Below are 22,375 nucleotides of genomic sequence, written 5' to 3' on the forward strand. Positions count from 1 at the left end.
GGGAAGTACTCACTCCAGGGGTATTCGATAGAAGTCAGTTAAACAGGTCAGTTTACAGAGCTGGGCCGCAGTAGTGGCCAGAATTGCAGTTAGTGAGAATTGCCTGGAGGGCAACTGGTTAAGCTCACCATATCAACATGAACAACTAGGTTATTACTACCTAGATCAGTGGTTCTCAACCTTTTTAGACTCAGGGCACCTCTCATTAGGCTCAAGGCACCACTCAGTTCTTAACTTCCTCTAGTTTTTTGACTATGGAAAAAGTAGAGCAATTCTTTTGTCGCCAAGAACTCAGAAAGACCCACCAAAGGTCAGAATGGTTTTGACACTATGGATTCCTATTTGAAATCTCTGCATTTATCTTGTGAACCATGTGTAGGTGCCTGCACACCTAACAGTGCTAACAGTGCACAGCACCCTGAGGTACCCTTAAAAAGATCTCACAGCACCCCAGGATACCTTGGCAACCTGGTTGAGAATCACTGATTTAGATGCTTATTACCATGGTGCTGAGTTGTACTCTCAGTTCTGTGATGGGCTGTTATTTTTTAGCATGGCACTGTTTTTTCTACTTTGGCTCTATCTTGGCTCATGTCAAAGAGCTGTTTTACAATGTAACTTCAAAATCACAAGGGTAGGACTTATCTCATTATTAACCTTCCATGTACTCAAAAATAAACCTGGTGCTGTGTCAGCAGACTAGCTGTGGATCCAGAAGAGGTGATTTGTTAAATTACAGGATAGAAGAGAAAATAAAATTGGAATCACTGCTTCAGCTGAAGAACAGGCATTTTTGCATTGCTTTCCCTCCCCCCCACAGCGCTTAATACATGTCACTGCTTTGATTGTGAGCAACGCCTGCACCTTGCTGAAAACATTTAAAAAAATCTGCAGATTCCATGACCCATAGTATTACATTTTCTTTGTGACAAGAAACAAATGCCCCTCACAATTTCACCGTACATTGTCAAACACAAATAAGAAGCAAAGCCGTCAATAAAGGTTTTTGACATTGATAAATACACATCCATCTGACAGGCGTAAATAGCTCTCACTAGAACCCTTTCTTTTAAAAACAACTCCAAAATTCTTTGAACATCTTGCAAACTAAAAGAGAGGACGAGACATGTGGTTGACAGGCCCTTTTCTGTATAGATGTTATTATTTTGTAGACTAGAACTTTTTACTGTTTTGAAAAAGAAAAGTACAGCTCTCCCTATGCCTGACAAAGGGTACTTGTGCCCCAAAGCTCACAACGAGCAATTTTTCCAACTAGTTAATTGGTCTAATGCAGGGGAGTCAGCAACCCCTGCCACGCGTGCTGAGCATGGCAAGCAAGGCAATTTTGCTCGGCACACCACCACCAACCCAGGCTCTAAGCAGCTGCTGCCAGCCACAGAGCCCAGGCAGCTCCCAGCAGGCAGCTAGGAGGCCGCAAGCCCTGCTGCAAGCAGACCAGGCTCGGAGGGGCCGGCTGCAGCCTGGAGGCTGCTCTGGGCTCTGGCATGTTGGCACTCCGGCACCTTCCAAAGTATACATTGTGGTTTTTTCGGCATTCTGGCCAAAAAACGTTGCCTACCCCTGGTCTAATGAAAAAGACACTGCCTCAGATCTATCACATTGATTTTTAGGCTGCAGAGATGCCGGGGAAGCCAGCAACACACAGCTGGCAATCCCTAGAGGAGAAGCAAGGCAAGCAGAAAACTGAGGGGTGACTCCTTCGTCTCCTTTGCAAGAGGTGCAATGTAACGTACTCCCCCTCAACCCATATGAAGTGGGATGCGGATCCCCAACCAGGCGCACTCTAAGCACCCTACATCAAACCCCTCGCCTAAGGTCCCGCGCAGGCGCACATAACCCCTAGCTCACCAGGCATGACGTCACTCTACCTCAAGCCTGGCCCACCCAGCCGTGACCCCTGTAGCTCTGAGGCCCCGCCCTCTGGAGTGACGCCAAGTTCAACCGTCCACCCCCCCCCTCCGGCACTGGAGGGGGTGGGGCTTCTCTCACACTTAGCCTCTGATTGGCTGGGGCGGTGGGGCGTGCTGCGCAGGCGCGGTGGGAGGGCGGGCGGTTGGCTCGGAAGAGGTTTGAACGTTGGCGCGCGGCGGTCATGGAGTCTGTGCTGCGAGGTAGCGGGGAGGGAAAGGGGGGAGCGGGGATGCCGCCAGGGAGGCAGGATTTGGACTTGATAAGGGTCCCCGCGCGTTTCCTGCTGTCACACGTGACGGGCCATGTTCATGACCCCTCTTCGCCCCGCAGGTGTCTCCGCCTACGTGGAGGTGTGGTCCGCCAACAGGACGGAGAATTATTCCAAGACCTTTGCGCAGCAGCTGCGAGACATGGGAGCCCAAGTAAGAAACGAGAGTGGCCCGGTGCCCGCCTTGCTTGTTTGTTGTACTGGTGCCGCCTCCTGCGAGCGGGGCTGCGTTTGCGGGGGAGACCCGCGGGCTGGGTGCTGCCGCTATCTGCTTTCTTAGTTGGGAGCGTTAATGTCAGGGCAGGGAATGTGTTAAACCCGTCCACATGTTGGCATCCAAAAACTGTGGGTGTGCCAGGCACAGCAAGATGTGTGGGTGTGAAGCAGGTGTGCTGGTCATATGCAGTGGACTTGAGACAAATATACAGATCCGAGAAATGAAAATCTGAGCCTCCGGCTACAAACCCCATATTTTTCCACTTACCTCGTTACTGCTATACTGATACATGCCTCAAATCAAGGACCTGAATTCTGTGCACATCTCCAGGGGTGTAGGTTGTAGCTGTGTGGGTCTAAGGACATAGGCAGGTTCTTTGGGTGAATCTGGTATCTTTTATTAGACCAACTTATAGTTGAGGGAAAAAATTCTTAGCAAGCTTTTGGGTTTAAAAACAAAGGGTTTTTCCCATATCTCCTCCATGCACTTGAAGTGTGGTCCTTGTAACACGGTGTTGTGGATTCTTTGTACACACTCCAGTGATTTCTGCATAAAATATATTTTGACTTTCATGAAACCCGCTAGCTATGAAGTTTCAAACCATAACTGGAATAAACTTGTATTTTGGATTTTTTGTTTTTTTCCTTCCACATTTTTTCCTGTTGGAGATTCTTAAAACCCTTGCTATGTTTGTTCATATGTTAGCCGTCAGTGCTTTTTTAAGAAGGCATGCACACAGGCCCTGAGAGAGGAGAAGGGTGTGGGTGCAGTTGTACTGAGCCCTCTCCCCCCCAGATCAGATCACTCTAGTTCCTGTTTCCAAAATGGGAGGTGCCCCCCCCCCCAAGGATGTACTGGACCCCCCAAACTTTTCCACTTGCACAGTTGTACCTCATTCTAACTTAGTTAATGATTGATGTACCCAGGACAAAGAATTGAGCTAGATTCTGCTATGTGTATGTCACAGCTGGGTTTACATGAGTAAACAGTAGTAAAAAGGTGTGTGTATGTGGGGTTTGGTTTTTTATATTTTGGGGGATTTTTTGTTTTGGGGGTTTTTGGTCACAATTTGCAAGCAGATATGACTCTCCATGAACACAGGGAGTATGTCACTTGAGTAAGAGGGTACTAATTTACATACCTGGCTATAATTTCACTATGATATTTTCCTGCCTTGTTTTTGGCTGCTTTGATAGCAAATGACAGCACAAGTAGCAAAATAAAGTTTACAAGTTTTCAAAAACTATTTTTTCGTCCATCGGTTAACAGTACTGTCGCAGGGCACCTTAGTGCCTGCTCCTAAGAGGAGAAACTGGCAGGGAGAGAGCCCTGGCAGAACTAAGTGAGCACAGCTGTGAGTTGCCGGAGCAACTAAGGGGAGCCAGCTGCTGTAGGGGGCAGGGCCTGGCCCTTATAAAGCCCAGGGCCGAAGCCAGGCTGGCAGTTCTCTGCCAGCAGCCGGAGAGGCAGGAGCTCCCTCAGCCGAGATATGGGAAGGAGCCTAAGTCGCAAGTACAGCTCATGATAGCCCTGGAGGCTCGAGCTATGATAATGAGTTATGGCCATGCGGCTTGTGGTTATGTTACAGCCTAGGGGCTTGTGGTTTTGCTTTGTGTTTGTGTTATTACACCCGGAGGCTTGGGTGAGGCTGTAGGGGTTGGAGGAGGCCTCAATTGCTCGCACGCCAGTGCGTGAGCAACTGGTGGCGAGGAGCGCGGCCAGTAGGTCGCGGGCGCAACCCGTAGGTTGCAGACGGGGACCTAGACCCCGGATTGCGTGTGGGGGAACATAGCCCCTGTATAGCGCCAGGGAAGGCGCAGCTCACACGCCACTGCACGAGCAGCGGGCGGCGAGGAGTCCGGCCAGTGGGTCGCGGGCACAGCCCGTAGGTTGCGAACGGGGACCGAGACCCCGGATTGCGTGTGGGGGAACATGGCCCCCCCGGCCCCAGGAAAGGGGCGGTATTACTGAGTAGCCCAGTGTGGGCACGGCGAGCCCCAGAGAAGGGGGGAGCGCCGTACTGAGCAGCCCTAGAGAGCAGGGCCATACTGAGTAGCCCGGTGTGGGCGTGGCGAGCCCCAGAGAGGGGGAACGCCATTGTGTATTATTGAGCAGCCCAGTGCGGGCGCGGCGAGCCCCAGAGAGGGGGAACGCCATTGTGCTTTGTTGAGTAGCCCAGTGCGGGCGCGTGGGCATAGCGAGCCCGGCCGCAGGCTAGTGCGGCAATCCCCCTCAGACCAAGGCAGGGCACTGCGGTTGCCCCTGAGAAGACAGGGAGTAGCAGCGCGGGGAGCCAGAGTCAGGGAGGGTATCCGTGCGGTTGGCCCATAGGACCGGAGGCCTGCTAGAGAGTCCCGGAGCGGAACCACACTGGCAGGGGAGGCCCAGAGTGGGCCAGACGAGAGTCCCAGCAAGAGGCTGGGCATGAGAGGGGGAGCCCAGGGTGGGCCACAGTAGAGAGACAGACCGGACAACGTCCTTTACATCTGCGAGGCTTGGGGCGTGGTATCAGGGGAGGTAGGAGCCACGCATAGCCCATAAGGCTGGGGCGCTTGGGTAGCGCCATTGTACGGGGAGACCCACGAGGGGTCCAGGAGCTGACAGGCCCGAGGAAACATAAGGCAGCCTCCCTATTACATATTACATCAAGACGTGGCGGGCGAGAATGGAGGGTGCCCTCGGGCCAGAGTAGCACGGTGAGAGGGCTTCAAGGAGATCACGGCCCTCCGCAAGGACCCCGCCGTGACAAGTACTTTTGATATTGCTCTGGGGCTACTGGCTTCCCACTGTACTGCTGAGTATCCTTGGGGCTTCACCTGGACCAGCACCCTGACCAGACTTTACAGCTTAGTGGAAGAGAATCCCATGAAATTTAGGGTTCCCCAGGTTTGCAGAAGAAAATGGGTCTCCTGTTCGTGTATGAATGGAATTCTTGTTGGTGCCAGCTGCCTTCAAATCATTCATAACCAGACAAATTGTAAGATAGAAAGACCAAACTGATTCATTACTTAAGCCAAAAAGCAAAAGCAAATGAATTGGATTTAGAGAAATGCAAAAATGAGATACAAATATCTGCTCACTAATTTCTCCCCTGGAATAGATTTTCAATGTTCCCTGTGATTCCAGCAGCAAGCAATCCTATCAGCTGCTTGGGTGATTCCCCAGCCTCCTTGGCTGGATTCCCTTTCTCCTCTGGGCTCCTAGTAAATACTACACCCCTCCCCATCACCCAGGGCTTAAATAAATTTACTTCTCATTATCACCTTCATCCCTTATATCCCATTCTACTTCCTGGGAAACGTGCTTTTTTTCTGGTAGACTATTTCTTTCCAAGATCTGGCACCTGCCTATTAAGTGTACCAATACTCTTGGGTGTGCACTAGGCCGTTTTTGATGTATATTCTATTCCATGTAAACATTCCCAGAATAGTTTCTTCCTACCTGTCTGATTAATATTTTAATAGAGGTCTTTTTTGATATGAACTTAACCTTTGTTTAATGAGGAACACTGACCTGAGCTCTGACTATATGCAAGCCCACAGTTGGTCCAAGTTGCTAAGCCAGGGGTGTCCAGCCTTTTTGAATGTGGGGCCGGATCACAAACTTTTTATCACCCAGTGGGCCGGCGACCCATATTCAAAGACCTCACAGGAAGTGGTATCACATCAGGAAGTGACGTCGCGTGACCTTTGACACCAATGAAGTTGCAGGAAGTGACAATGAAATGGGTCTAACCAGTTCAAAACTCTCCCTCTATAGCATCCACCTCTCCCACTGTTTGGGACAGAATACTGAGCTAGATGGACCATGGGGCTGACCAAGCATGGCACTTTTTATGCTCTTATGTTCAGAAGCTCTTATGTTCTTTGGCTGAGCGTCCAAACTATGGCCGAGATTTGCAAAAAGGGGTAGATAGGCATGTTACAAAGTTGTCATAAAGAATTTGGAGCCCTCTAAATCTCATTCATTTTAATGGAAGTTGGCCTTTTGACTCAGCTTTGAAAATCTCAGCCCAAGGTGCCAACCAAATAAATCAAAATATATTTTGCATTTCTATGCAGTGCATCTATGTGGGGCTCTCCAAGCATTTTACAAACATGAAATGAACCTCAGGATGAGCCCAGCTGGAGCAGCAGGGGCTCAGCTGCACTTTCCCCCTACCTGCACTGGTCAGTCCCAAGCAGCACATGGCTCCGCCGCTGCCTCTGCTGGCTGGTGCCAACCCGAGCGGGTCTGTCCCATGTGGAGCGTGTGGGAAGCCAGCTTCAGCTGCATGCCACTTTTCCTGGCTGGTGCTGACCCAGCTGGGTCTGTCCCATCCGGAGCAGCATGCGGCTGAAGCCGGGTTCCCATGAGCTGCTGGGGACTGGAGGAGCCCGGCCAGGTCTGCACCGGCCAGCAGAAGTGGCAGTGGAGCCGTGCGCCACTTGGGACAGGACGAGCCTAGCTGGAGCGGCAGGGGCTCAGCTGCATTTTCCCCTGCCTGCACTGGTCAGTCCTGAGCAGCACAGGGCTCTGCCGCCGCTTCTGCTGGCCAGTGCCGACACGGCCGGGCTGCTCCCATCCCCAGCAGCACGTGGGAATCTGGCTTCAGCTGCGTGCTGCTTCAGATGGGACAGACCCGCCTAGGTCGGCACCAGCCAGCAGAGGGAGCGGCCGAGCTGTGTGCTACTCAGAACTGACCAGCGCAGGTAGGGGGAAAGTGCAGCTGAGCCCCTGCTGCTCCGGCTGGCCTCATCCTGTCGTGAGCGGCACACGGCTCTCCTCTTCCCACGCGCACTGCGTCAGCACTGTCGAGCTGACACGGTATGTGTGGGAACCTTGTCCCTTCCTGAGCCCTTCAGCAGCCATTAGGAAGCTGCTGAGGGGCTGGGGGAGGGACAAGGGGTGGGAACGAAAGTAGACTGAGTTTACTTTTGTTTCCCATCGCAGCACCGCGGGCCACAGAAAATGCCCTGGTGGGCCGCTTGGTGGCCCGCAGGCCGTATGTTGGACAAGCCTGCACTAAGCTATATCAAGATAAAAACGTATTGAATATAATTTCATCTACAAACATGAGTGATCCAAAGAACATAGTTTATTATTAGCTGTTGATAGAGAACAGACATCACAGTGGTTACCCCAATTTGGGGAATATGTGCATCAAGAAATAGTGCCCCACAAAATGAACCATTTTTGTTACAAACAGATATGACTATAATAAAAACAGTCACATCTGTTAGTAGATATCCTATTTCCTTGAATAAATTGGTGCTATTTTAGGTAGCCATTTCTGGCTATAATCTCACTATGAGATCTTCCTATCTTTTTCTGACTTCTCTGACAATGGATAACAGCACAAGTAGCAAAACACACGGTTTTCAAGTTTTGTAAAACCTGTTTTTGTTTCATCATCTAATGGTACTTTTGCTATCATTCACTCAGATTGAACGAAATTAGAATATCGGGCTTTTTAAGATCTTGCAAAGGTAACTTTAAAAACAATATTGTATTTTGCGTAACAACATTGTGTTTTCTGTAAAACATCCATTTTGTTCATTTTTTTTCCTCCTCTGACTTTTGCTTTCATTTTAGTGTGTATAGGGAGGAAAGATCTGTACAGGGTGGATTTGGTTGATTTAATAATAAAAACATTATTTTTCTTGTCTGTTAGTTACCTGAGAATGTTGCTTATACTCTGTTTGCATATTTAGTTTTGCACAGGCCTTTATCTGTTCATTATTTAACTCAAGCTGTGTCTGTTTTTTTTCTCAGAGGCTTGAAGATGGGTATTTGGTATGCACAAGCTTGTCTGTATTTCCCACTTCCTCCCCCATCACCCTAGATGATACAGTTGGTCCAATAAAATATATCATCCGCAAAATCCTTGCTTCTAATTCCTCCCAATATATTTTTTTCCAATTTCATGTCTATGAAAATACTTACTGTATAGTAGACACCTCAGCTTTTCCAATATGAATTCTTTTGATGGCTCAGTTAGTTTAAACCCCAGGAAAAGATTCCATAATCCTGCCCCACAGTCGATTTCCTTCTGCTCCTTCCCCAACACGACCACTAAGAGAGCCTCTTTTTTTTTCATTTTCAGTCATATTTGTCACATTATTTCAGCTCATCCATCAGAGTCCATTATCAGGTAATCTGCTGCTTAGTTACTGTTGCAGCTGGACAGATAGCTACTGCACAAAGAAACTAACTCCTTAACCAAAGGTACTTCCATTTGAATAAAGGATCATCAAGGTTTAATGGCCGTTCTTTGTTTGTTCTGTGTTGCTATCTCCCATAGAATATTAATACAAAGATGGATTGATTGATTGTTTTATTAAACAATGCTGTCCTTGCCAAAAAATCAGAGTGCCTTACAATAAGAGACAGCATAAAGGCAAATGGAGTATAAAACAAAGCATCTTTAAACAATATCCCAACCTACCCTGGCTTGTTAAATTCCTGTCCAAATGGGAAGGTCTTATGGCATTACTGAAATGCTTTCTGAAGCATTTCTGGTGGGCCTTGAGAAGGAGGGAATTCCAAAACGTAGGAGTGACTACCAAGAAAAGCCTCCCAAATGTGTTCACCAAATATGGTGGTGCACTGATGGTACTAGTAGGATGTTGCTTCTGGCTGGTCTTAGGAGTACAGTAGGGTGTAAGAGAAAAGTATGCAGAAGTGAAAATATAGCAGAAAAGGCAGACAGACAAACTATCTGAATAAAATGTTTTTTCAGAATCACTCTTACCTTCTCTTTGCTCCCTCTTGTTTCATCTTCTATTATTTTCACCCATTATTTGCTTATGTTTTTTGGGGTTTTTTTAGAGGGGTGGTGTTTAATGCAGTAAAAGTGGAATGTTTTGTGTAGTTTAATGATGGTTTTTAAGATTAGGTGGGTGGAGATATCTAAAACTTTCTGCTTGTATATTTCTGTAGGTTTCAAAAACTTTTAACAAGCATGTGACTCATGTAGTCTTCAAAGAAGGACATTTGGCTACATGGAGAAAAGCACAGCAGACTGGAGTAAAACTAGTTTCCATACTGTGGGTAGAAAAGTAAGTAGTATTACATATTATGACGAGTTTCAGAAGGAAAGAAGGAATCTGAACCAGCATTAAGATTGAATCATGCTGAAAATAAGAAAAGTACATCAGCTGTTGTTTACTTGAAGTAACCTTTATACATATAGTCACTTTCTGGAGAGAACAAGCTGCATTTGGTATTATCATGGTTAGTCAAAAAATAGGACATCACCCCTTGCAATTCAGGAAATATGAGAGATATTACATTACTAATTGTATGTTTTTGTTTATGTCAGCATGAGGAAGATGCTAATTGTTGATTTGGCTACCATTTTGTGTATCGCTGCTCACTTATAAAATTGGCAGCTATAAGTATAAATTTTGCCAAGGAGAAATCAGTTTTTGTTACAGAAGGCATGGATGGCAACACGATCCTTGTGATGACTTAAGAATTTTTTTCAGCAAGAGTCTGAAGGCAGCTGTTTGAAGTGGGTGTCATGGAACAGTGACAGAAGGAATACTGTTTGCCTGTGACAGTGCTTGCATGTATATTGTTCACATAACCATGGAAGCCATTAAAAATCTTCATCCCGAGGGCTCCCTCATTTAGCTCCAAGTGACTTTAACTGTTTGGTCCTCCTGGCTGAAAGAAGATTCAGTTGTTCAACAGTGAGGTACAAGATGCAGTAACAAGGGTGGCTTCAGAAACACCATATTTTTTTTCCATCTGGAATAAAAGCCTTAGTGGGTTGTTGTCTGAAGTACATCAACAAGCATGGGTACAATGAAAAAGTGAGCTAGTGATCAGCACCAACAAACTACACAAAAAGTGCTTTAGCAGGATATCCTGTTTGTTTTATTATTGATCCTCATGCTACTATTTCAAGGTATGTTGGTTACCTTTAAGGAGACCAAATCAAAGATTTTTTTTTTTTCTGTCTGAAAAAATTAAGAAATTGTTGTTATACAAAAAACTAGAACTCTTGGTTCCAACATGATACCTTTTATTAGACCGACTGGAAAATGGCAAGAAAATTGTCCTTTTCTGCAAGCTTTCGGGATCAAAGTCCCTTTGTCAGACTCTGGGAAAAGTGTAGATGGTACAAGATGGTAAGAAGTCCCCATAGGTGGGAAATAAACTTCATTTTATTTCTTCAAGTGTCTAGTATTTTCCTGTATGCAAATCAACTTGATGGGTGATTTCATTGTGAATCTCTATGAAATAATTATGTTCTGCAGGTGGCTAAGTGTATCAATGTTCAAGTAAAATTTGAAAGTTTGAAATCTTGTCTAGTCTTGAAGAGTATACTCTCCAGAAAGGGCTGATTTTGGTCCCAAAACTATAATATTGGGGTATGGACATGCATAACACTTAGGCAAGCTTAAACACAGCTTAAATTTGAAGCAGAAAGATGTACAAGCCTGTTAAACAGGCTTAAAGCTTCCTGGAACAATTAAAAATGTATTTGGAAAATCAAGTGCTCTTTTGAATAGATTCACTGAGACCTGGGTCAATGTTACTTGTGGACACCAAGTATTCCATGACACTGGTCTGTTTGGCCCTATAGGATCTCGTGCTGCATTGCTCCTTACTCCTTTCCTCTGCTGTAACTGGCTCCTTGGGCACATGGTCAGAAGTATACTACCCTCATTTTTTTTTCTTTTTATTGGCACTTTTTGTCAATGAGTTACATTATGCTGCTTGATCAATAAAGGCAATCTTTCTAGGAACCAGCTGTCTGCCCATCCTGCTCCATCATAATCCCTTATTATGCCCCCCCTAGTTTCTGGGAACCTAGAAATGTGAGTCCAGGAACTCCTCTTCCCCACCCACCCCTCTTTGGGACCTCAAGTCAGGCAGGCACACTGCACAATTTGTTCAGGCGCAGGTTACTGATCTTTAATGAACTCATGTTTAGAAGAGAAGGGAAAGCAGAAAAGTAAAAAGGTCACCTACGCACTAGGATCCCCAAAGTGTGGGTATGAGCACTTTCCCTTCCCTTACCAATTGCCCACTGTGAGGCGTGTTGGGCTTGATACTCAATCCCATCCCATTTTCAGAGCCACACCACTTAAGTGCTTAAAAGTTGACTTTTTTACCAGGAATGTTATGGCTCTGGTCACCTCGGACTCTTTAAAGTTGCTAGATCAGTCTCCAATCAATGGCATTTTGAAATGGTTCAGTTGTTGTGTGTGTCCACACCTTAAAAAGTATTTGCTTCCTCAGAGTTACAGGAGCTCTAGGATACTAAAAGAAAAACATAATTTGACTAATTTAACATTTTCCTTTATAAATTTAGCTGGTGGAGAAACTATAAACAATTGTTCACTTGCACAGGTGCTTAGTAAAAACGTGCTTTTATTTTGTACAGTCATTTGTTGGAATATGGAGTTGGGGAAAATGTGAAGTTTTGAGTGAATGCTACCTTAATTAACTTTCTCTGTCTCTAGTATTTGCTAAATACTAATTTAATTTTGCTAAATAAATTTGTCAAAATCTTTAGGAACAAGGATCATTTATTTATTTGTATCTGATCAGAACCCAAGGTTTCCATTTAACTAACAATTCTATTGCAAGTTTAAGCATTTGCAAGTCAGGAAATGTTAAAAAGTAAAGATGGCTGGGAAGTAGAGAGAGAACCTTCTTTCTTTGCTAAATATAGAAAAAACTGTGGTAGTGGTGTCTGTTTGTGTGACTTTCCCCTGTTTGTATTTACTATTAAAAATCTAGGTGTCCCTTCCTTTATATGTTTTTAAATGTTCCAGGAAAATGCATGGGATGTACTGCGAGATGTACTATGTTATTCAGCTTGGGAGCACTGATTTCTATTTAGACAGTCTTTTAATACCCTCTTAACTCCAGTGCCTGATCTAATAGCAATGGACAAACTTGAATGAAATTTAACAAAGTAGACTTTACTGTTTTATTAAGACTTCATAATAAACCTAAAATGTTGGGAAATGCAAACAATGTTAAATATTAAAAGCTATCTCAAAGCACATTTTTCTATGAGCTTTAAAAAGTGGACACTAAAACCCAAATGATAGTAGTATCATTAAAACTTTATTATAGTTTTAAATTCAAGGTCAACTACTCAACATCATGCAAATTTAAAAAGTCAGGAAATGCAGACAATAAGCACCTTGGAGTTTGTTGTACACTTTACATGCGTTAAACTTTTATCGAAAGCATTCTGTATTAGAACATTGCAAAGAAAAATTTCAGTAAACTCAAGATTAACGTGATAACATCTTATTACTTGACACTGCGTCTTGTGAACAAAACTATATAGCTACGTAATAATTTATTTGCCAATATTGTACCCAGAAATGGGGTGGTTCGAATAATGATATATTATAGTTATATCTGCGTACTTAAAAATGTAAGATCACTAGATGTCACTAGAATCACATTTTTAGTGAATTTTTAAGGAACTCCTAATATATTGTTTAATGGTCCACGACACTTCCATAATCATTTCTATATGGTTTGAAAAATAGTGGAATGATTAAATGATACTTCAGTGAGAATTAGTTAAAATTGTGTTTTAGTGTGACCTATATTAGTAGCTAAAATATTCCCCCAGTTTCACTCAAAACGTTCACAAGTAGGCATGGATTGAATTTGGGCCCAGAAAGTTTTCAGCCCATGAGTTCTCAGATAACTTTCCAGTAGAGAAAATCAAAAGAAATATAGCTAGCTGGGGTGAACTAATAGATCTGGCAATATAAATCTACATGAGTAAAGCCCAGACATGGCCCATTTTCTTCATGGGCACTGGAGAGAGGAAAGCAGGAGATGGGGGCTGTGGACAGGCATTACATCTGTGCCAGGGAAAATGTCTTTCTCTTAGCACAAAAAGCCAGCATACAGAAGCTAAAGGATTTCTGTGTTTTGTTTTATTTGCAGAACAAAACTAGTTCTTCCATGAGAAAATTATGCTGTGTTGTTGGTTGTAGCTGTGTTGGTCTAAGGCAGGGGTGGGCAAAATGCGGCCTGGGGGCTGGATGTGGCCTGTCAGGCTATTCTATCTGGCTCGTGGGGCCCCTAAAAAATTTAGAAAATTAATATTTATCTGCCCTGGGCTGCCTGTCACGCGGCCCTCGATGGCTTGCCAAAACTCAGTAAGCGGCCCTTTGCCCAAAATAATTGCCCGCCCCTGGTCTAAGGACATAGGCAGGAAAGACTCTCTGAGTAGATGTGATATCTTTTATACAGCTATATATTTTATAAAAGATATCACATCTGCTCAAAAAACCTTGCCTGCCTATGAGAAAATGATAACTCTGAACAACAAGGAACTTCTTTGAAGTGAGCTGTTTTCTAGCACCCAGAACCCCCTGCAATGCCTTTATGGTTTTCTCAAAGTCCCAAGGACCGCATGGTCCCACAGTACTCTTCCCCACTCCCCAAGGGCCAAGAGGGAGGAATAGCACTGGCTGCTATGTGAACAATCGGGGATTGAGCTGTTAGGGAGAACCCTCTTGGAACCCTACTGCCTGGGCCAGAACAGTATCCAGACTGTGCCAGGAGAGATCGACTGCCTGTCGATCGGCAGGGGGACCCAAGGGGAAGCCCTGCAGCACCCCCTGGCTGAAGAGATCACCTTTGAGGTGTACATAGCTCTTCAGCGAGCAGGCTAGAACATCTGTACATCCCAACCCCAATTTATTTATTTTTACTTGTTTCCTGGAAATTCTTAGTGCTAGAATTGATCACCTTTCCCTAGCCTAAGTGAAGAATGATAAAAGCAAATACCAGGTTACCTCTTTTTCTCCATCTGCTTAGCTGCTAAGATGTCCTCCTTCTTTCAGTGCCTGCCCACAACATTCTGTGGACTCTGGTTTGAGAGCGCACTCTCAGTAAGGGGCCAGATTAGGTTTGCTTTTTGGTGAGAGATGAGGCCTGCAGTTTACAGAATTGTGGGCAAGGCCATAGCTGAGGGGCATGACTCATGCCAGGCAGCTTTTACACTGTTTGTTTCAGGGGGCTGGGAGGAGGTGAAGAAGGGAAATGACTTGTGGAGTCAAGTTTTCTGAACCTTCTACTTCCATTTTATTTCTAAGGACTGGCTTCCCATATTTATTTACAAATTATTGATGTTATAGGCTGTAACCATTAGTTCTAAGTCATTTTTTATTCTAGGTGTTTCTCTTGTCTTTAAGAGGTTTGACATGTTATGTGTTTTACATATTCACAGCTTTTCTTGGGGGGGAATGTTAGTGCTCCTTTTGCAGAGCTGAGGTAATGTAATGTTTTGTTTAACTGCTTACTGAATTTTTTGTATAGATGCAGAGAAACTGGTGTGCGGGTTGATGAATCTTTATTTCCTGCAGTGTATGCCAGTGAAGGATTACCCCTACATATTAAAAAAGTGAGTACATAATTTATAATTGATTTAAGGTTAGTAAATACATCTCTGAACCATGAGCCTTATTTGTTTCAGTGTTACACTCAGGATTACTCTAGGAGTCTTTTGCTGATTTTTGTCTGGAGAAATACAAGATGAACCAAAGCAAATTCCTCTGAACTATATACAGGTTTATTGGGATATTACTATTCAACTACAATTACCAATGAAAGCCACATACAGTAGAGAATTTACAGTTATACTCACTACAAGGTTGTGAATTATCAGGTATCTCAGGACCTATCCTTGTAGTAAAGGCAAATTACTGGCTAGACTTCCAGATACTGTTACCCAGTTAATCACATCTTAAGTTGTTACCTAGCCACATGTTAATACAGTTAACGGTGTGATAAAACAAAAAACAAACCACAAAGTTATTACACAAAAAATGTGTGGCTGGTTCCTATCAAGGCATTAACTGAACATGGGCCTAGACCACAGGGTGGGCTTGCATATCATGGCAGGAAGTGTGATCCTATCTACCTTTACTTGCAGGTCTGCCAGGGGCCTCAGAGTCTTATACTGCTCAGATCTTAGACTTTTCTGTGTTACTGCCCATTCCTCTGAGAGAACTATCTGTTAGCCAATTTAACAGGAATCAGTAAATCTCTTGAGTCATGACATGTCACCATTGTCTGTATCTAGGGTTGTATTTTTGGCATTGGTGTGGTCACTGGCCTATTTATCTCAACTCACTTGAAACATTACCTGATGCCTCTGGCCTCTGAGCTAATCCTTGTGTTTCGGACTGAATCTGTTTTGGGGCACCTTATCTTTAAGGAGGAATATTGTGACACCCATCATCAAGAAGTTTGGGGGTTCTTCAGCAAAAGAAGCTTATAGTTCTGGAGCATCTTGCAAAGCTTACCTCTTTGACTTGGTGGTATTTGTGGGTCAGTTAGGTATCTTACAGTAGAGAATGTATAAGTGAGTGGAGAACGCATGCCTGAAAACACAGAGGCTTTGGGGAGATAGAGCAAGGATAACATTTTCAAAACTGCTGAGTGCTAAAGGGGTATAGGTTATAGCCGTGTTGGCCTAAGGACATAGGCAGACAAGGTTCTTTGGGTACATCCAATATCTTTTATTAGACCAGCTGAAATAAGTAGCAACTCTCTTCTTTGCAAGCTTTTGGGTACAAATACCTTTTTTCAGGCTGAGGAAGCATCTGCAGCTGGTCTGTGCTTTTCCTCTTCCATCCAGGAAGACCCCAGATGAACTGCAGATGCTTTCTCAGCCTGACGAAGGGTGTTTGTACCTGAAAGCTTGCAAAGAATTTTTCCAACTATTTTAGTTGGTCTAATAAAAGATAGCAGATTTACCAAAATAACCTTGTCTGAGTGCTAAATGGGATGTTACACTGCAGAGTACAGTAAGTTAATGTGTTTACCCATTTTGGCAAGTTAAAGTAGTCCATACAGAATTCAGTGGTGCCACAGGTAAATTGATTCCTGTACCTGAGCCTAGTTTCTTTAGATGGTGCATATCTCAACACTGTTCTGCAATATAAAAATAGGCTCCAGTAGATGTTCCATTTATGACATAATTAATTTGTCTCTTGGTCCTGGCACCTGGGGAGCTTTCAAAATCCAGTATAAAATAATTGTAGCTCAAAATAAGCTTAGGAGACAGGTTAAGTAACTTTTTTATTTGAAGTAAGGTTTATACTGTGGTTAATGTATGTATTTTAATGTAGCCTTATGTATTTTATAGCATAAATGTATGCAACCAAAAGATTTTATTGAAAAAACACCAGAAAATGATAGAAGACTGCAACGAAGATTAGATAAGATGGCGAAAGAACTAGATATACAAAAAAACACTTCAGGTGAGTTAAGTATTTGCCAGTTTATTTAAAAAAAATAAAAAACCAACCACAACAGATGCCAAAAATCTTAGTGTCTTTTAATTTATAAGAACTCTGTAAGGTAGAATTTACTCTTACTTTAAGTATTTTAAACAGAAATTATTTTTAAGAGCTATTACAGTAGTCTTGATGAGAAATCGAGGGTGTATTGCATGTCTCTCTGAAATTCCATATCTTGGTGACTAAATTTTGCTTTTTGAAGGAGGGGATATTTTTTTGGAATTCAAAATTAAGTTTATGGCATTGTTCTGAACATCTTTGGGGAACAGTAATGTCTAAGTACCACATTTACTCAAATGCATGATGAGAGCTTCCCCCCCCCCCCAATTAACCATTATGGGGGAGGGGGAAGCCCCTTATCTTGAACTTGAATACATGTCAGGGGAGGAGGGAGTAGGAGGCAGGTGGCTGCTGCAGCTGCGGCCTGGGTTTGGAGTTGAAACTGCAGAAGCCTCCTGACCCCTGTAACCTGCCCCCTCTGTCTGCCTCCCCCACCCCATATAACTTATCCTCTACCAATCCCTGGCCACCATCACTTATCCTCTGCCATGGCTTTGGCCCCAGTCCAGCCTAAGGCACAGGACACTTGGTTACTTCAGCCCCATCCTGATGATGCAGCAGTGGTAGGAGCAGCTCCAGCCCCTGTTCCCACTCTGGGCCCTGACTGGAGTGTCCACTGCCACAACAGCTGCTGCATGGCCAGGCTTCACATACTTCATGCCCTGGGCTGGAGCAGCACCGGAGCCAAAGGGTCAGCTGTAGAAAGGAGGGGTGGGAATATAGGCATTTGGTGAGGTGGGGTGGGGTGGGGAGCATCAGGGGATAAAGGCACTGTGGTAGGGGCAGGCACCAGGACATGCTGGCATGTAGAGGGGAGGAGGGAGGCAGCAGTGGGGATAGGAGGCAAGGGCAGGAGCAAGCCGCTTGATTCCCTTGATACCTGCCCCCTTGCAGTGATGTGGGGGGTGAATTTAAGATGATCCTCTAAAAGTTAGGTTCTGTACATGGAAAATTATGACACATTTATAAATTTTGTGATTAGAATCTAATTATTGACGGGGGAGGGGAGGGTCCTTGAGTTTGGAAGCATCTTTGATTTGGATAAATTCACTTTGAAATCTGAATTTCCTGTAACTTAAAAATGTGTACTCTCTCCACATATGAAAGACTTGAAATTGCACTTTTCATGTTCATTTATTTTTTGAAACAGATATACCAGTTTTATTATTTGAGGATGATGGCTCGCTAGTGTATAGCCCTGTTAATAAATTAAAGGAGCAATGCAACGCGATGGAAAGGAGAATAAAAGACATGAAGGACAAAAGGGAAAATCTTTCCCCTACTGGTAAGAAGTTGAATTTGTATAGTTTGTGAAAAAGCAGATTTGGCTTCCATCCTGGTTGAATTATGATAATTTCTTCTGCATACTTTGAAAGAACACGATATCTTCCATGTTCTGGTAGTTATAGAGTGATATAGTCATGATGGTCCAGGAATTATGTAAGAAGCAGGGAATATTTTTGGGTGATATCTTTTATTGTACCAACTGCATGGTTGGGATAAGGTTAGACAATGTTTCAAATTGAGAGCATTATTTATCAGGGACTTATTAACTAGATACAGATCTTTGCAAAAATCCTGAGAAGTATTGTCCCCTTCTGAGAGTACGGAGTACTTCTACTACTCTTTTCTCTTGCCCAGTAATCTTCCAAATACTAAGGGATATCCCCCTTCCACTGCCCACTCTTCTGCTTGAGAGAATAAACCCTTTCTTATATAGTCTGTCCTTTTTTGTTGCACATTTCATTTTGCACTTGGCCCTTTCCCTGGTCTGTATATCTGCATTGTATTTCAGAGATGGGTTGTAGGTAAAATAATTGGAGTTAGTGGCACTAGGTTGATTGGCTGAATGATTTTTCTTAATTGCTTCCCAGGCTTTCGGGGACAGTCCTTTTATGACAGGGACTGGCTGGATTCAGCCTGCCAGGCCATTCTATCCAGCTGGCAGGGCCCCTAAAAAATTTAGAAAATTAATATTTATCTCCCCATGGCTGCCTGCCAAAGATGACAAGGCACCAGGGGCAGTAGGACCCAGGGGGAGCTGGCAGCAGGACCGAGCAGCTGCAGCAGCAAGGCCCACCCGGCCCCGCCCCTCCCACAGCTGGAAACCTCTGACCTTGGGTCTGTTCCTGCCTTCCTCTGCTAGAGGGAAATTCAGATAAGGGATGGGCGGGGAAAACGGGAGGACCATGAGTGATTGCCACAGTCCTCAGGGCTGCATCCGGGAGCCACGTGGTGCCAGAGTGGTGGGCAGAGAGGAGCAGCAGCAGTGGACAGGAAAGTGGGGAAGTAGTGGGGGATTGGCAGCGAGCAGGCACACAGGGTCTGTATCAGTGCACCAAGGCCAGCACTTGGTGTGGGCCCAGTGCAGGTCAGCAGAAGCGCGGCCCCCAGGCTGGCCAGCTTCCCCCTCTCCCTACTGGCACAGCCCAGCCTGGCTGCATAGAGCCTCTGCCGGTCTGAGCCCTGTACTCCTGCCGCCCCACTCTGGGTTCCTGCCTGTGCTGGCGCCAACCCTGTGCTCCTGCCTGTGTCCACTTGCTGCCCCTCCCCCACTGCCTGCTGCCACCAGTTCCCCACTTCCCTGCTTGCCCACACTGCTGTTCCTCTTTGTCCCCCCCCCCCCCCACCATGCTGGTCCAGCACCATGTGGTTCCCAGCTGCAGCGCCAGGCTGCAGGACTCTGCAGGAGCTGGCCTGGCCTTCGCAATTCTCAGCTGGCTCCATGTGTTGGTCGGCCCAGGCTGGCTCCTGCTGTGTCCTGTGGTCATAGCTGTGCAGCTGGGACATGGTGCCAGAGCAGCAAGCAGAGGGGCAGATGGGGAAGCAACAGGCGAAGGGAAGCATGGCAGATGGAAAGGGGAGGTGGCGGCGAGCAGGAGCACGGGGCCCACACCGGTGCCCCGGGGCCAGGAGCAGCTGGAATGTGGAGCTCAGATTTGGAGGAGTGCTGGCGGGGGCTCTGCCTGCTGTAGCAGGGTGGTGGGCGAAACCTCTCCTTCACACATACCACAACCTCCCCCCACACACTCTTATCTGCCTACAAACCTCATACCCATCCACACCCCACATATCTACACGTACATCCACATGCTCCCCCACCCCACATACATACACGCACCACAATATACAAGAGTAAGACTTAATTTTAAGTTATTGTGCAGTCACCTCTATATACACTACACAAATGCATGTAAATCAGGACAGAAGTATTTTTTTAAATCCAATTAATGGATGTTGTAGGTAGTTGATGTTTAGAATATAATTTGGTATTTTCTGGTTGAGATGGCAAGCCACCTTGCTGAAAGGAATACTTCCTGGGGACAAGGGGAGGCACTTCTGGTGGCAAAGGTCAGGGATTAGTAGGTGGGATTTCTGGTCCTGAAAGTGCAACCAGGAGGTGGGGCACCTGTCAAGTGGCATGGCTACCCTTGGGGCCCTTGACAGCTTGCCAAAACTCGCCACTGTTGTTAATCTAATGTTTCCGTATAAAATATTTATGTCAGGTACTTTCTGACGCATGTCATGGTATAATAGGTTGGATAGAATAAACTGCAAAGGTTTTGTTGGTACATATATTGGAATTATGCTAATTAACCATTTTGTGAGTTTGAAGTCATTATTTTCCTTCTCTTTTCAGGTTTCCTGTCTGAACTGTTTCTTGGGGGGGGACTATTAACATTTTTGCACCAAAAACACGCAAAGATATAAAGTACTTTGAATATTGATTTTGGTGGTTTTGTTAGGGGAAAAAACTTTTTAAATATTGATTTTTTTTTTTTAATTATTTATTTATTTTTTAATACCCTCAGGGCCCTCTTATGTTCAAGTAAAAAGTAATTCAATGGGGAATTTTCAGAAATTGAATAAATTTTTGAGGCTTTTATCACTTTCATAAACTGTCAAATCCTATTAAAATAATTAGGTACACATTATCATAAGCAATGTAATATTGTTAATTTACTCCTTATAGACTAGTACAGGGTTGAGCCATTTAAATAACTGATTAAATAATTTGTGTGTTGGCCCTCCACCCCTGAGAGAAAAAATCCAAGTTTAAATCAGGTTGAATTTGGGTAAAACAAATTTGAAAACATATGCTATTGCAAATTTTATATTAAAATTTTACCATACAAACATGATTTTACAAGGAATTAAAATGCAAGTGTCACTACTAGAGATCTTCATTTGAAGTTAAAAATAATAATAATCAAAATAACATTTAAGGCACCAGTCCTGTGAACACTTCAGCAGTTACATTTATTTACATAAATAACCTGCTGAGGAAATTTTGGACAGTTCAAGTTCTTAAAGTTAAGTAGATGCACAAGTGTTTGCAGCCTTGGGGTTACATTTTATTTTCATGAACCCTGTTTGTTGGCTGCAGAATAGCGCTTCAACTTTTTCATATACCCATGTCAAAACTTTCAAAAACAGGGGGGGGCTAAGATTTAGTTCCAAATGCCAATGTTCAGGTAATTAAGGTGGGATTTTTGTAAATCCCCTAAGTAACTCAGTCTGGCTGACTCCAAACTGCAAACCCTGAGGAAGTATAAGTAGACTTCAGCATTTCAGATATGCTGAATTTCCTTAAGTCAAGGTATCAGAAAGTGGTATTGACTACAGATAAATCACAGATCTATTTGCTTACAAGTTCTGTGCTTGATTTTGTGTTGTCCCATACTGAAGGACAACAATCACTCCAGAAATTTTAAAACTATAAAAGTGATATAGCTAGTGATGTAGATAAGTAAAATCTAATTTCTTGAATCGCAGCTTATTTAAAATAAGTATTTAAGTTGTAAATATTACTCACCGTGCAATCGCACCTTCACTTTTAATGATAGAATTTCTGACTATGGCAAGGTATTGATGCATAGTTAAATGTGATATCAAAGTTTGACACGTTCTTATTAAAATACTTTTTAGCTTAGAAAAGTATCCACTTTAACTTGTTGAGTTCAGAAATATTTAGAGTTCAACTGCCTAAACCAAATCAGGATAGGAGTTGCAGAGTATGTAATGGAGATTTTAAGTATAATTACAGTTGTGGAAGTGAGATCTGAAGGAATATTTCTGTATGTTTCTAATTAGTCAACAAGTTTTTTTTTCTAAATGAACAATTTGGGGAAAAAATCGTATTTTTATGCTATTAAATATTTTGTTTTAAGATTTGCTTTAACTAATGTATGAATAATCTATTATATTTGAGCTTCACAAATGACTCCTGTGTCTACATTTAATTCAAAATGGCCTGAAAATGGACCATTCCTGGGTTTAACCAGTTCAGCAGATACATTGTCACCAGGTAAATAATGCAACTTTTATTTCAGTTCTGTTATATATATATATATATTTTATCTAACCAATAGCAGAATCTAGATGTACTCAGTGAGCGTTTCTTCACATGCTCTTTACTGCAGAGTTGGCTACTTAGGTCTGAAGTAAAGCATCACTGTCTACACTTGTGCTGGAATTAGGGCATACTGAGTTATTTAGCTCTGCTGTAGGATAGTACTGTCCAGGATAAATACTATCCTGTGGCAGAGTAATTTACATTGCTGCAACACACATGTAGACAGTGACGAGGGCAGACTGGGGCATGAGAGTGCT

General features: G+C 43.9%; 1 protein-coding gene across 10 annotated transcripts in view; it reads left to right on the forward strand.

The window, feature by feature from the left end:
• The first annotated feature begins 2,060 nt into the window (after nucleotides 1-2,060).
• Nucleotides 2,061-22,375, forward strand: part of MCPH1 (microcephalin 1) — a 228,582-nt gene continuing 208,267 nt past the window's right edge. For 8 of the 10 annotated variants that reach the window (XR_002090579.2, XM_019488425.2, XM_019488427.2 and 5 more), the window contains exons 1-8: nucleotides 2,061-2,132; nucleotides 2,263-2,354; nucleotides 8,503-8,550; nucleotides 9,339-9,457; nucleotides 14,715-14,799; nucleotides 16,549-16,663; nucleotides 17,913-18,047; nucleotides 21,975-22,070. Coding sequence is in view for 9 of the 10 variants with exons in the window: in XM_019488425.2 (XP_019343970.2) it covers nucleotides 2,114-2,132; nucleotides 2,263-2,354; nucleotides 8,503-8,550; nucleotides 9,339-9,457; nucleotides 14,715-14,799; nucleotides 16,549-16,663; nucleotides 17,913-18,047; nucleotides 21,975-22,070 (709 nt within the window). In the remaining variant the exon portion in view is untranslated. Of the gene's footprint in view, nucleotides 2,133-2,262; nucleotides 2,355-3,860; nucleotides 3,930-8,502; nucleotides 8,551-9,338; nucleotides 9,458-14,714; nucleotides 14,800-16,548; nucleotides 16,664-17,912; nucleotides 18,048-21,974; nucleotides 22,071-22,375 lie in introns of those variants that run through there. The other 2 variants (XM_014604168.3, XM_059730231.1) reach the window with 2 other exon arrangements.

Source organism: Alligator mississippiensis, chromosome 1 (assembly GCF_030867095.1).
Source record: "Alligator mississippiensis isolate rAllMis1 chromosome 1, rAllMis1, whole genome shotgun sequence".
Classification (NCBI taxonomy): Eukaryota; Metazoa; Chordata; order Crocodylia; family Alligatoridae; genus Alligator; species Alligator mississippiensis.